At 50.3% G+C, this 14,225-nt stretch overlaps 1 protein-coding gene across 3 annotated transcripts in view; it reads left to right on the forward strand.

Annotated features, from left to right (window-relative positions):
• DENND4B (DENN domain containing 4B) overlaps window positions 1-14,225 on the forward strand; it is a 58,479-nt gene that overhangs the window by 4,013 nt on the left and 40,241 nt on the right. For 2 of the 3 annotated variants that reach the window (XM_081891300.1, XM_081891302.1), the window contains exons 2-4: window positions 8,379-8,695; window positions 11,339-11,591; window positions 12,241-12,310. In XM_081891300.1, coding sequence (XP_081747426.1) covers window positions 8,397-8,695; window positions 11,339-11,591; window positions 12,241-12,310 — 622 coding nt within the window. In that variant the 5' untranslated portion in view covers window positions 8,379-8,396. Of the gene's footprint in view, window positions 1-3,988; window positions 4,077-8,378; window positions 8,696-11,338; window positions 11,592-12,240; window positions 12,311-14,225 lie in introns of those variants that run through there. The other variant, XM_081891301.1, reaches the window with a different exon arrangement.

Below are 14,225 nucleotides of genomic sequence, written 5' to 3' on the forward strand. Positions count from 1 at the left end.
TAACCAGAAACTGTTCTTAACCTGAAGCACCACTTTAGCTAATGGGGCCTCCTGCTGCCGCCTCACTGCCGGAGCACAATTTCTGTTCTCATCCTGAAGCAAAGTTTTTAACCCGAGGTATTATTTCTGGGTTAGCGGAGTCTGTAACCTGAAGCGTATGTAACCCAAGGTACCACTGTAATATAAATTCAGCAAAGGAGGTGGGACGCTTTTCACAGAGGATGAGGTTTCCTCGCGCAGCGTGTTGTTAAACTGCGGAACTCACTGCTGCAGGGCCACTGACTTGGACGTGAGAAGGCGGTGCTGGACTAGACAGCCGTTGACCTGATCTGGTCAGCCACTGTGAGAACAGGATGCCTAACCCAGCTGGGGTTTGGGCCTGATCCGGAAGGGTTACTTTGATGTTCTTCTTTCGTTAATAACGATACGATGAGGAAGATGATTGAGGAAGGGCAGGGGCGGTTGTTCTTAGTGGTTTCCTAAGGGGTTTTCGTACTTCTGCAAACCTCTGGGTTCTCCCCAGGTGTCCTCAGCCTAACAAACGGCTGAGAGGGAAGAGGTTCAACAGCCGTGTTAGAAACTGAGATATATAAGCTTGGCGCCAAATACAGTGGCACCTCGGGTTAAGAACTTAATTCGTTCCGGAGGTCCGTTCTTAACCTGAAACTGTACTTAACCTGAAGCACCACTTTAGCTAATGGGGCCTCCTGCTGCCGCTGCACCGCCACCACGCGATTTCTGTTCTCATCCTGAAGCAAAGTTCTTAACCCAAGGTGCTATTTCTGGGTTAGCGGAGTCTGTAACCTGAAGCGTCTGTAACCCGAGGTACCACTGTAGCTCCTTAAACCAAGGTTGCAGTCCCCAAAACTGAATGCCTAGTTGCAACATTTTGGGGGTAGACAATCCTAAAGTCTTATTTTTCAAATAATGTGATTGATGATCAGTTAAACATCTGGCTAGTTCAGATGACCTCCTTGAGCGAGGTTAAGAGCTTTGAGAACTTAAAGAAGAAAAGTCACGTGATCCAGGGACAGTCCACATTATATATCGGCCTATTTCAACCTCTTTTTCTTAATGGCGGAACGGACCATTCATAATGCAGGGAAATTCTTCACAACCGTGATCCGGGCAGTGGAGTGGGATAAGTGAAAACAAGCAACCACAATTAGCTATAAGGTTGTTCACTGTTCCTGCGGAAACAGTTCCGATCCAAGGATCTCCAGGCATGCACCTCCAGATGGTGAACATGTCAGGCCTGGAATATCGGTCGCAAGCGGCCAATAGCCAGGTTCAAAATGCGCCTAAAGTTAAAGGGACCCCTGACCATTAGGTCCAGTCGTGGCCGACTCTGGGGTTGCGTCACTCATCTCGCTTTATTGGCCGAGGGAGCTGGCGTACAGCTTCCGGGTCATGTGGCCAGCATGACTAAGCCGCTTCTGGCGAACCAGAGCAGTGCACGGAAACGCCGTTTACCTTCCTGCCGGAGCGGTACCTATTTATCTACTTGCACTTTGACGTGCTTTCGAACTGCTAGGGTGGCAGGAGCAGGGACAGAGCAACGGGAGCTCACCCCGTCGCAGGGATTTGAACCGCCGACCTTCTGATCGGCAAGTCCGAGGCTCTGTGGTTTAACCCACAGCGCCACCCGCATCCAAAATGCGCCTAGCGCCTGGCTAATTTCAAACACTGCCTGTTTGTGGAGTTGCCCTTGGGGCATCTGCTGGGCTGCTTGGCCTGATCCAGTTATAGGACTCTCATGTAGAACCTCCAGGTCCCGGTCCAGTCTATCCTGGTTCTTAGGGGCAATTGTGCGCTGTGAGGACAGGACGCTGTGCTAGACGGGCTCCCTTCAGCACTTTGCAAGGCGCGATTCAGGCCTCTTTTGCGTTGGCAAGATCCTGCTTTCTCTCTGGGCGCGAAGAGATCCTTCCTTTCACCCTCTGCTCAGCAAGAAGCAGAACCGGGACTTCCCAGTTTTCTTCCCCTCCCTGGCTTCTGCTCAAAGAGGGTGTCGCCCACCCTGGTCTTCTCCGGTCACACTTCCCTTTCCCAGAGCTCTGGGAGTTTTCGCTTCCTCCCTTCTCCCTCACTTTCTCTGCCCTCATCCTGGCACCGCAGAAGGGAAGTGCAAATTCTTCGCTCCCTTCCTGAGTTGGAAGGCAGCACTGAGTGTTCCTCCGCTGGCTGCCCCCCCCGCCCCCCTCTTTCAGCAGTGCGATTATCACCCCTGCGGTCCCGAGCCTTCAGGGAAGTTTGGTGCCAGGGACGGATCCTGAAGTAAGTCGCCCCTGTCGGAAGCCACATCCCTGCTGGGCGAGTGCTTCTCTGCATTGGACGGCTCGCTCCCTGTTCAGGAGGGTTGTTACAGCTGGGAGAGGGGCCGTTGAAGGCTGGATGCGGCCCTCCGGATCCCCTCTCTGGTCCTTGGGACCCTTCTCAGGCCACACCCCTCCCTAAGCCACGCCCACTCCCTGCCTATTAGCACCGCCCCCTGCCTAGAATGTAGCCTGTAATACATGTCTGTTGTTCTGCCCACCGGTGTCATGCGGACTCCAGAACGTTGCTTAGAAAGGATTGTGGCCCTTGGGCCAAGAATGCTTCCCCACCCTGTTGTCTGGGGGTGCTTATGGGGCATCCCCTACTCTCTTCCAGGATCACGTTCGCTCTGAAAGTTGGCCTAATTTCCCCCCTCTCTATATTTATGAATGCGCATATTGAAATATTTCGGGTGTTTTTGCCTGCGCCCTGAGGCTTTCGAGGAGCTGGCAGCGCCGCTGCTGTTTGCAGAAGCTCAGTGGTTGAGCCCCTGCTTTGCTGGCAGAGAGTCTCCCAGAAGCTTCAATCCCTGGTGTCTCCAGGCAGAAATTTCCCCCTGCCCTGGGGAATAGCTGCTGCCAGTCAGTGTATACAGTACTGAGTGACGTGGCTCAACCACCCGACTTCGTGCAATACATTCTTTTGCTCAGATTCATGAGGACTAGAACCTTGCGTTGCTTTTTTTTTAGACGGAGGCTGCAGTTCAGTGTGCAGGTGGTCTCAGTCTCCGACATCTCCGGGCCGGGCTGGGAGAGAGCGCCGCCTTGGAAAGGTGCTGCCAGCCAGTGTATGCAATATTGAGCTAGGTGGGCTAAGCGCCTGACTGCTGCATGCATTTTCCTGAGGTCCCGTGAGCTCAGGCAAAGACTTTTGAGTGGTGTTTTCGACAGCAATCTGGTGCATGGAAAAAGCGAACCAGGAACACCCGTCTCCTGCTGTTTCCTGTTGTTGCGCTGGGTATCTGGATGGTGTTTTCTTGTCTTTGGGGGGGGGGAATGGATGGGGACGGTTGTCAGAAGCAGAGTAGAAACAGGCCTCCCTGGTGCTCTCTCCCTGCTGAGCTGCATGTTCGGTGCTTGCCAAGCCTTCTCCTTGACATGCTAGCTTTCTGCATTTAGGGGCTTTCCCCGTTCTAGATGCATGCCTGCAGCGTGGGAACATTTAATCGGATCCTAGAACCGAAGAGTTGCAAGGGGCCTGAGAGTCAACCCGCTGCAATGCAGGAATCCCAGCTGGAGAATCCTCTACAGATCCTGCCTTGTTGTTGTTAATTGAATTTATATAATCTGTTTTAAAATCTCCGGCGCAGGAGAGCCCACCGCTTTCAGAGGCAGTCCGTTACGCTGTCTGTTCAACAGTTCAGCTCCTCTTCCTCCCAAAAGTGGTACAGTCTGGGCAGGCCTTTGCTGAACTTTTCGCCTTTTAAGAGGACCAGAGAGAAAGCAGTTCTCTGGCAGGGGGCAGCGGAAGCAAAGGGACAGTTGACCCCACACCCTGATTTGACCCAGCCGTCAAATCCTGGCGGGCCCCCTCCTCGCAGGTCAAAATGTTGTTTCGAAACAAAAAAGGCACTTCCGCAGGGGGAGTAGCCGCCACAGCTGTGCCTGGGGGGGAGATGGGACAGGGGACCTTTCACCCGAGTTGCAAAACGGCTTTTAACTTTCGGTTTTAGGGCAGAGAGATCGCGAGCCGCGTGCTGTCGAGCCGTAAGCCGGTGTGTGCGTCCGGTCTTCCCTCGGTCGTGGTTGACAGGCGGAGAGGTACGTTGGGGGGCAGCGAGTGCGGGGCAGCCCTCGGCGGGCCTGATCCGGCTGCCTGCCTGGCTGCCTGTCTAACGGCATTCAGAGAAGGTATGTCCTTTCGAGGCCTCGTCCAGAAGGAAAATAAGGAGAATCGGCTGCCCCCAACCTTGGCAGATGCTTCTCCAGCCCCACACCGGCCCAGAGCAGGCCACTTCGCAAGGGCATTGTGTTCAGTGGGCACAGCTAGGTGGTGACAGAGGTGGGAGTCGTGTGTGTGTGTGTTTTTGTGTGCAGCCAGATCTAAAAATAAACCAGCTGAGCATTGGAGGGAAGGCAAGAGAGACCAGCTCCTGCGTTGGAGAGCATTGGGGAAGGACACTGAACTCCTGAGCAGCTGGATATCAGCCAGGCGGGGAGTTGTGGGTGGGGGGCCTCATCTAGGTCCACTTTTCCCGCGCTCCCACCCCCCAATTTCTGTACAGGAGAGAGCAGCTGCGAAGGGAAGCTGTCAACCCATGCGTTTATATGCGTGCCATCTCAAAACCCATTTTTTTCCCATGTGAGAGGGGGAGTAAGATGGGGGGGGTTGCAAAAACCAACACACACCCCTGCAACAACAACAAAAAAGCATCTCTTCATTTGGGCTTTAGACCCTTGGGTATATTTCTCATTGAGGTGGCAAACCGGCGTCTTTGACGGGCACCAAGTTCAGGTGGTTCCCGCAAAAGGGACGGTTCCCACGTGTGTTGATAATAATAATAATAATAATAATAATAATAATAATAATAATAATAATAATAATAATAATACATTTATTTATACCCTGCCCTTCCCAGTTCAGAAAAACAGGCTCAGGGCGGCTAACAACAAATTTAAAGCACTTAATTGTGATACAACAACAAAAAGCACAAAATACAGTACAAAAGCGTGAATAACAATAAATTCAAAGTTATAAAATCAATTTGGGGGAAATCCATCCAATAAACATCAGATGATCACCAGGGCTAGCTGGCTAAATTAGTCCTATTTGGGCCAGCGAGGAGACCAGGGGAGAATTAGCTGTGGGATCCCAGAGCGGGTAATCTTCATAAAAAGGGGAGGGGGAGGGAAGGAAGGGGAATAAAATATCAGGCTAAATTCAGATTGAAAGCCAGGCGGAATAGCTCTGTCTTACAGGCCCTGCGGAAGGATGTTAAACCCTGCAGGGCCCTGGTCTCATGGGACAGAGCATTCCACCAGGTCGGAGCCATCACTCCGATGGGATGGGAGGCGAAGAATCCCCGCGCACGTGAAAGCTAGCATTTCTGGATAGAGGGCGTTGGAACAGTGCGGCGCTCTGACGTCATTTGACCCGGCCTCCAAGTTGCAGCGGAGAAGTGCCGCCTTGCAACTGCGGTCGCAGCAGGAAGCTCTTGAGTTCTCCCTTCCTTCCTCTTTCCTCTCTCACGGCACACAGATCTTGGGTCTGTAATATGCCTAAGAACAAGGTCATGGAAGCTGGAAGGGGTGGAATGAGACCGTACCACTTCAGGCTGGAAGTGGGAGGGGGCGATGCTGCTTTTGAATGCTCCCAGTTACTGATACCATTTTTTTATTTTATATCCTGCAAGTAGAAAGCTAGCACATCAGGGGGGAAGGCTGGCCGATATACTAGCTTTCTGCTTGTGGGGAGGTTTGAGGGCATGGTTTCCCTACTGTCCCCTACATCTGGAGGGGGGGCATTCTTACCACGGGCAACCATGTTATAGCCAGTGTTTATGCCTTTGCTTGGCTGTGTTTCTCGCTTGTCTGGATGCTGGGCAGAGAGAGGTCTGAGAGTGAGTGCAGAATCTAGCCTGCTGTTGTCCTGCCCACTTTTGTCCTTGGCCCCTCCCACTACCGCTCTGCCACCCTGTGTCCCGGACCACCACGCCCTCTCTGAGCATGTGCAGAGTTGTCACACTGCCACCGCCCCCCAAGAATTAGCACAAAGGTCGCCTGCAGGAAGTGGCATCCGTGGTGAGTCCCTCTTGGGATTTTTTAAGAGCTGTGAGTTGCACCCAGTTCCCTCTCTTTGCTTCCGTAGGCCACAGCACCCGTTTCCTCCTGAAAGAGCCCCTGCCCTACGGGTTCCACCATATCAGCAGAAACGTGACCGCTGACGCCCCCTTCTTCGGATTCCTCCTTCCCCTTTCGACCTCAGAGACCCAGAGAGACACGCAAATACACAAACACATGTACACACATATGAACACCCACACACAAACCTGTCTCGCTCTCTCTATACAGTGGTACCTCGGGTTAAGTACTTAATTCGTTCCGGAGGTCCGTTGTTAACCTGAAACTGTTCTTAACCTGAAGCACCACTTTAGCTGCTGTGCTGCCAGAGCACGATTTCTGTTCTCATCCCGAAGCAAAGTTGTTAACCCGAGGTACTATTTCTGGGTTAGCGGAGTCTGTAACCTGAAGCGTATGTAACCTGAAGCGTATGTAACCCGAGGTACAACTGTATAAATACTCTGTAGCTGTGAATTATTGTTATTTTTTATTGTTATAACTTATACCCCACTCTTCACCGGGTTAAGACAATTTAAAGGTAAAGGGACCCCTGAAGGTTAGGTCCAGTCGTGACCGACTCTGGGGTTGCGGCGCTCATCTCACTTTACTGGCCGAGGGAGCCGGCGTACAGCTTCCGGGTCTTGTGGCCAGCATGACTAAGCCGCTTCTGGCAAACCAGAGCAGCGCACGGAAACGCCGTTTACCTTCCTGCCAGAGCGGTACCTATTTATCTACTTGCACTTAATGTGCTTTCAAACAGCTAGGTTGGCAGGAGCAGGGACCGAGCAATGGGAGCTCACCCCATGGTGGGGATTCGAACCGCCGAACCTCTGATTGGACAGCCTAAGGTTCAGACCACAGCGCCACCTGCGTCCCTAAGACAATTTAAAACACAACGTTAAAAACAATTTTGAAAAACTTAACAATTAGACAAATGCACGATCACACACACACACACCCGCTAATAAAAATAACGACACCTAATGAAAAGTCACAAAATAACGACACCTAATGAAAAGTCACAAAAGTCACGCAGTTGCCTATCCTAGGTTTAGATCTCCAGTCTTTTTTGCATTAGAAATCATGAGAGAGAGAGAAGGGAGCAGGAACCCCACCCTTCCCAGAGGCCTTCTCCAACATCTTTCTCGAGACTTTGGTTACTGTGGCTGGGGGACCATTTCTGGCCCTGTTGCTTCCACCCCCGCAGAACACGTCGCCGGTCTTCATTCTTTTAGGGAAGTTTTCTACAGACCACTTTTCTGCACAAACGGCAGAATCGAGAACTGCACGTAACGTGGACCAAATCGGTCAGTCGCCTTGGGGGGGGGGCGATGGTTTTTGTCACCGTTGGCACGGCAGAGGCTCCTGGCTGGCACCTTTCCCTCGGAATGGCTTCTGAAACACTTCCGTTTCGCTGCCCTGCCGGTTTGTTTCGCTGGTTCTGGCATTACGAGAGACGGGGGACACATCCCAAGGCTGTAAAATGGCACACGGCAGAGAGGAATTCTTCCTCTTTCGTAAGGCCACAACTCGGGGGCATCTGATTCAGAACAAGTAAAAAGGCTGTCCTTCTCTTATCTGTTCAACGGCGGAACTCCCTGCCACAGAAGGCAGGGTGGCCGCCATTTTGGATGGCCAAGGCACAGTCTGACCCCCCTCCTTTGGTAATCCTCACAGAACTCTAGCCCAATGGTTCCATTAATTTGATTCTGAATTGATTTTAGAATAAATTGATTTTAGAATGTATATCAACTGATTGATTGTGATTTTATGTAAACTGTGGTACTTTTATTGTTGTTAGCCGCTCTGAGGGCGGGATAGAAATAAAATTGTATTTTATTATTTTATTATTACAGTCATACCTCGGGTTGAAATAGCTTTGGGTTGAGCATTTTTGGGTTGCGCTCCGTGGCGACCCGGAAGTAACGCGCTCTGTTACTTCCGGGTTTCGCTGCATGCGCAGATGCTCAAAATGACGTCATGTGCAGAAGCGGCGAATCGCGACCCGCGCATGCGCAGGTGCGTGGACGCAGGTTGCGTTCGCTTCAGGAGGCGAACGGGGCTCCGAATCACTGTATTATTATTTTAGAAGAGCGTTGGACAAATTCATGCAGTTCTCGCCTAGCAATGGTACACGATGGCCATTCTCTGCCTCCACAGGTTTCCTGTCTCTCGCGCCATGGCAACGGGCCGCCGAACATTCTGCGCAGGCCGCCATTGGCTGGGCGCTTCCCGGGAGGCGGGGCTTCTCACCTGGCTCTTCTTCATATTCCCCTGTTGCAGATGCCGTGAGCCGCCGCCATGACGGACGAGTGGGCCCCGCAGCTGGTGGACTACTTTGTGGTGGCCGGCTTGGCGGACACTTCGGCGCCGCTGGAGGATGAGAGCCAGCCGACTCGCCCGTCCCGGCCCAGCGAGCCCATCGTGGACGTGGCCGTCATCGTGCGCTCGCAGGGCGAGGAGGTGCCTCACGGCTTCACCTGCATCGACCGCACCACCTCCGGGAACCCCGTGGAGCTCAACGCCGGGCTGCTCAACAACCCCCAGATGTACATCTGCTACAGGAGGGGCCGGGACAAGCCCCCCATTGTGGAGCTGGGGTAGGTGACTCCAATGCGTTATATATAGGGCCAAAGACGGTTTGGAAACTTCAGCTGGTGCAGAATCCGGAGCAAGACGGTTTGAGCCTATTGCACAGTTCCCGGTCTGACTGCACTGGCTACCGATCAGTTTCCGGGCCTAATTCCAAGTGCTGGTTTTGACCTGTGAAGCCTTAAATGGCTCGGGACCGCAATACCTCAAGGACCGCCCCTTTCCGTATGAACCTACCCGGACCCTAAGATCATCCTCTGAGGCCCTCCTTCATGTGCCGGAGTGTGGCAACTCAAGAACAGGGCCTTTTCTGCAGTGGCTCCCCCTCTGTGGAATGCTCTCCCAAGGGAAGTTCGCCTGGCGCCTTCATTGTACACCTTTAGGCGCCAGGCAAAAATGTTCCTTTTTAAGCAGGCCTTTGGGTGATCTGATTTACATCTTATGCCCTTTTAAACGGTGCTTTTTTGAGGGGAGGGTCTGTTGTGTTGTTGTTGTTGTTATTTTTCTTAGGTATTTTGTGTTTTAGATCTTGATTATATTCTCTGAACTGCCCTGAGACCCCTGGGTATAAAGCGATATATACCGTATTTTTCCTTGTATAACATGCCTCCAACCAATCGCCCGTCCCACATATGCACTATCCATGTATAAGATGCCGCCCCCCCCCTCCCGATTTTTAACATTATTTTAGAGCAGCCTTTCTCAACCTGTGGGTCCCCAGATGTTGTTGAACTACAACTCCCATCACCCCTAGCTAGCAAGGCCAGAGCTCAGGGATGATGGGAGTTGTAGTCCAACAACATCTGGGGACCCACAGGTTGAGAACTGCTGTTTTAGAGTAAAAAAACCTTGTCTTGTACACAGAAAAGTATGGTAAATTCAATAAATAATAATATTGGACTACTGCAATGCGCTCTGTGTGGGACTACCTTTGAATGTGACCCGGAAACTACAACTAATCCAGCATGCGGCAGCTAGACTGGTGACTGGGGGCGGCCGCCGAGACCACATAACACTGGTCGTGAGAGATCTGCATTGGCTCCCAGTACGTTTCCGAGCACAATTCAAAGTGTTGGTGTTGACCTTTAAAGCCCTAAATGGCCTTGGTCCAGTATACTTGAAGGAGCGTCTCCACTCCCATCATTCTGCCCAGACGCTGAGGTCCAGCGCAGAGGGCCTTCTGGCGGTTCCCTCACTGTGAGAAGTCGAGTTACAGGGAACCAGCCAGAGGGCCTTCTCGGTGGTGGCACCCGCCCTGTGGAACGCCCTCCCAGCAGATGTCAAAGCGATAAACAACTACCTGACATTCAGAAGACATCTTCAGGGAAGTTTTTAATGTGTGACATCTTAGTGTATTTTTGGTCTCTGGGGAAGCTGCCCAGAGTGGCTGGGGAAACCCAGCCAGATGGGCGGGGTATAAATAATAAATTATTATTATTATTATTATTATTATTATTATTATTATTATTGGTTGGGAGACAGTTGGAAGAGCATGGCACTCTTCATCTCAGGGTTGTGGGTTCCAACCCCACGTTGGGCAAAAGATTCCTGCATTGCGAGGGGTTGGACTAGATGACCCTGGGTGTCCCTTCCAACTCTGCGAATTCGCAGAGAAAGCTATCGACAGCTACTGTCTCAGGAGGCTGTGTTCTGCCTCCACTGTCGCTTCTGAATACCAGTGGCCGGGAATCTCAAGGCAGGGAGTCCTCCTTGAGAGTTTCCCAATGGTTGTCCATTGTAGGCTTGGTGAGCCCCTGGCCTCAGCCAGCAGGCCTCTTCTGATGTCCGTAGGTAAGGTGGTTGGTTGGGTATGTGGGCGTTCAGCACGCATGAGATGGGCCCCAATATATTTCAGAATGCCTTCCCCCTTATGAAAGCACACGGACCCTGTTAGATCTTCATCTGAGGCCCCTTCTCCTTCTTGAGAGAGGTTGGCAACAAGGGACGGGGCCTTTTCAGTGGTGACACCCTGCTTGTGGAAAGCTCTCCCTATCAATAACGTCCTTTCAGTGCCAGGGCATCTGGCAGATCAGGGCAATTTGCTGTCTGGTATGTTTCCCACTGAGCTCCTTGGAGGAAAACGGAGCTGTAAAATGGAAAACGACCGCAGTCCCAGCCAAAGAAGAATGGCAGCTGAAGTTGACAGAATATGCACAATTTGCAGACTTGACATATAGAATAAGACAACAAGGAGAACATATCATTAAAGAAGATTGGAAAACATTTATTGAATATATGGGAAATAATTGCGTACAGCTAAAAACGCTGGCAGCGTTAAGATAACTTCAACAAAGTAAATTGATGGATGCAATAACGGAAAACCGATTGTTATAGTTTTTGCAAAACATGCAGGGATTTAAGATATGCAAAATGAATCGTGGAAAGAGGAGAGGGGAAGTCGCTGATATTTTAAGGATGCAAAATGTTTATTTGAAATTCTAGAACAGGAAATTTAATAAGAATTATATTAAGAAAAGAAACGGAGCAGTAAACATGATAAATAAAGGGAAAACGTGGAACTGAGAGTACCGCAAAGGACAGGTCCTTAGAATCGTATCGTTGGTAGGGGGCTCCAGGGGTCATCTAGTCCTACCCCCCGCAATCCCTATTCCTCATAGTGAAACGCACACTCTCTTTTGCCATCCGCCTAGGGTGCACTACGACGGAAAGGACCACCCGAAGCCCGGCTACAAAATCATCGACACGACTCCCTATAGCCATTCGGCTAACCTGGCCTCGGGGGCCCCCGGGCACCAGCGCACTTTCCTGACATACCGGCGAGCCAGCGAGAGCCAGGCCTACAGCACGCTGGGCATCACCGACATCTGCCTTATCATGCCCAGCAAAGGCGAGAGCCTCCCGCACACCTTCTGCCGCGTGGACCGGAACCTCAACGCGGGCATGGTGAGTACCGGAGCTCAGGTGCTGCCCTGGCGCAGTGGCAGAACTCATGGCTTCGTACCCAGGAGGTCCCAGGTACGGTCCCCGGCATCTCCAGGGAGGGCTGGGGCTTCCTCCTCCTCTCCCATCTGAAATCCTGAAGTGTGGCTGCCGGTCAGTGCACGCAGTACTGATCTGGATGGAGCAACGAGCTGGCAAATTGTCCCAGCTCCGCTCAATTCCTGTTTTGTCCTTTATTCAGAGTTGGAAGGGACCACAAGAATCATCTAATCCAACTCCCCTTCAATGCAGGAATCTTTTGCCGAATGTGGGACTCGAACCCACAACCTTATGCTCTGCCAACTGAGCCATCTCATTGCTCAGAACCAGGAGGGCTGGAACCTTCCTGTAGGGGAAGGCAGCAGAGTGCAGAAGGTCCCAGGATCAGTCCTTGGCATTTCCAGTTGAAGACCCAGGGAGCAGGTCACAGGGAATTTTTTCCTGCTCTTCTTGACCCTGGAGAGCAGCTGTCGGTCAGTGTAGCCAGTATTAGGTTAGCTGGACAAATACCCTTGACTCGGTCCGGGCAGATTTCTCTGTTCCTGAGGCTGCTTTTTCTGTGATGCAGCCAATTGCTTTCCTCCACCTTTTCTTGCCTATCTCTTTTCTGCAGTGGGGACCAGCCCTCTACATCTGCTACAAGATGGCGTTGGCAAAAGGGAACACTCTGGTTTACCAAGCAGGTATGTCTCGGACAGAGGACACGTGGCTCTTGGGGGCCTTATTGAGCTCCCTGTGTGTGTTGACTTATCTTTTTTAAGAAACTGCCATCCTGTCGCCCGGCTCTAACACAGGGGCAGGGAGACATTTGGCCCTCCAGGTGCCAGTGGATTCCAATTCTCCTCCTCTCCACTGAGGATGCTCAGATCAAAGTGCTGTCAATCTCCCAAGAGAGGCCCCCTCCTGAAACCCTGGAGAGATGCTGCCAGTCCGTGCAGGCAATACTGAACCAGGTGGATCAGTGACTGGAGCACTCACTTTATATTGCCAGCTTGTCTTGATATACCAGGTGTGACCGGAAAGTTTGGTGAACGGTCACAGAAATCGGACAGCGAGAAATATTCGAGCATAAAGTCGGCATCGGAAACCCACAAAATGCTCACAATTGTGTACAGAGATGAAGCTGCAACTCAAAAGACAGTGTGTGAGTAGTTTAAACGTTTCCGTGAAGGGCGGCAAACCATCGAAGACGACCCTCAGACCGTTGACAAGCAGAACGGCAGCAAATGTCGAAAGAGGTTGTGAGTTATTGATGAGGGATCAGCGTTTGTCCGTCCAAATGATGGTGAAAGAATTTCACGTTCCACGTGAAATTGTTACTGAGTTTGTCCCACCCTCCATATTCTCTCGATCTGGCCCCACCGGATTTCTTTCTTTTTCCAAAACTGAAATTGTCACTGAAAGGGCACAGATTTTCCAACATTCCACACCTCCAAGCGGTTGTGACAAGGGAACTGAAAGCAGTACGGAAAGAGGACTTCTCCAGAAGTTTCTTTTTTAAAAAAATATTTTTATTAAAGTTTCAACAAACTTTTATCATAACAACACAAAACAACACAATAACAAACAAAACATAATATAAAACATACAAGAACAGAAAAAAGTATATAAGTTCAAATCTTAATTCCTTGTAACTTACTTTCCCGACTTCCTCGCACCTCCCCTTTCCGTATTCCAATTTCTAATTTATTTTCAGCAAATTCTTCCACTATTTTAATTAATTTTAATATTGCTTATTTTCTTTTAAATTAACCATTCCGCTACTGACCACTTATCTTCTAATCCCCCATCATTTTAACACTGATTAATTTTACCATGTTTCTTTACTTATAGCTCATAAAACATCTTCGCATATTCCTTTCAACTATGTCACTAATGCCGCACTATCTTTATATCCTGCATCACTTTAACATTCAAATAATTTGCAATGTTTTTGCAGATAGTCTTTAAATTTCTTCCAATCTTCTTCCGTTTGTTCTTCTCCCGTATCTCGGATTCTGCCAGTCATTTCTGCCAATTCCATGTAGTCAATCAATTACATCTGCCATTCTTCCAAGGTGGGCAAATCTTGTGTCTTCCAGTACTTTGCGATGAGTATTATTGCTGCTGTTGTTGCATACATAAAGAAAGTTCTATCTTTCTTTAGCGCCATCTGGCCGACAATGCCCAAGAGAAAGGCCTCTGGTTTCTTAAGGAAGGTATACTTAAATACCTTTTGCAGTTCATTATATATCATTTCCCAGAAAGCCTTAATCTTTGGGCACGTCCACCAGAGGTGAAAGAATGTTCCCTCAGTTTCCTTACATTTCCAACATTTATTGTCAGGCAAATGGTATATTTTTGCAAGCTTGACTGGTGTCATGTACCACCTATAAATCATTTTCATAATATTTTCTTTCAAGGCAATACATGCCGTGAATTTCACACCAGTGGTCCATAACCGTTCCCAGTCAGCAAACATAATGTTATAACCAATGTCTTGTGCCCACTTAATCATAGCTGATTTGACCGTTTCATCCTACGAACGTTGTCAATGGTGCATTGTAACAGAGAGGACCTACTTTGAAGACCTGTAAGGCATGTATGTTCTCGCTGTCT

The sequence above is a fragment of the Podarcis melisellensis genome (assembly GCF_964234715.1).
Source record: "Podarcis melisellensis genome assembly, chromosome: 16".
Lineage (NCBI taxonomy): Eukaryota > Metazoa > Chordata > Lepidosauria > Squamata > Lacertidae > Podarcis > Podarcis melisellensis.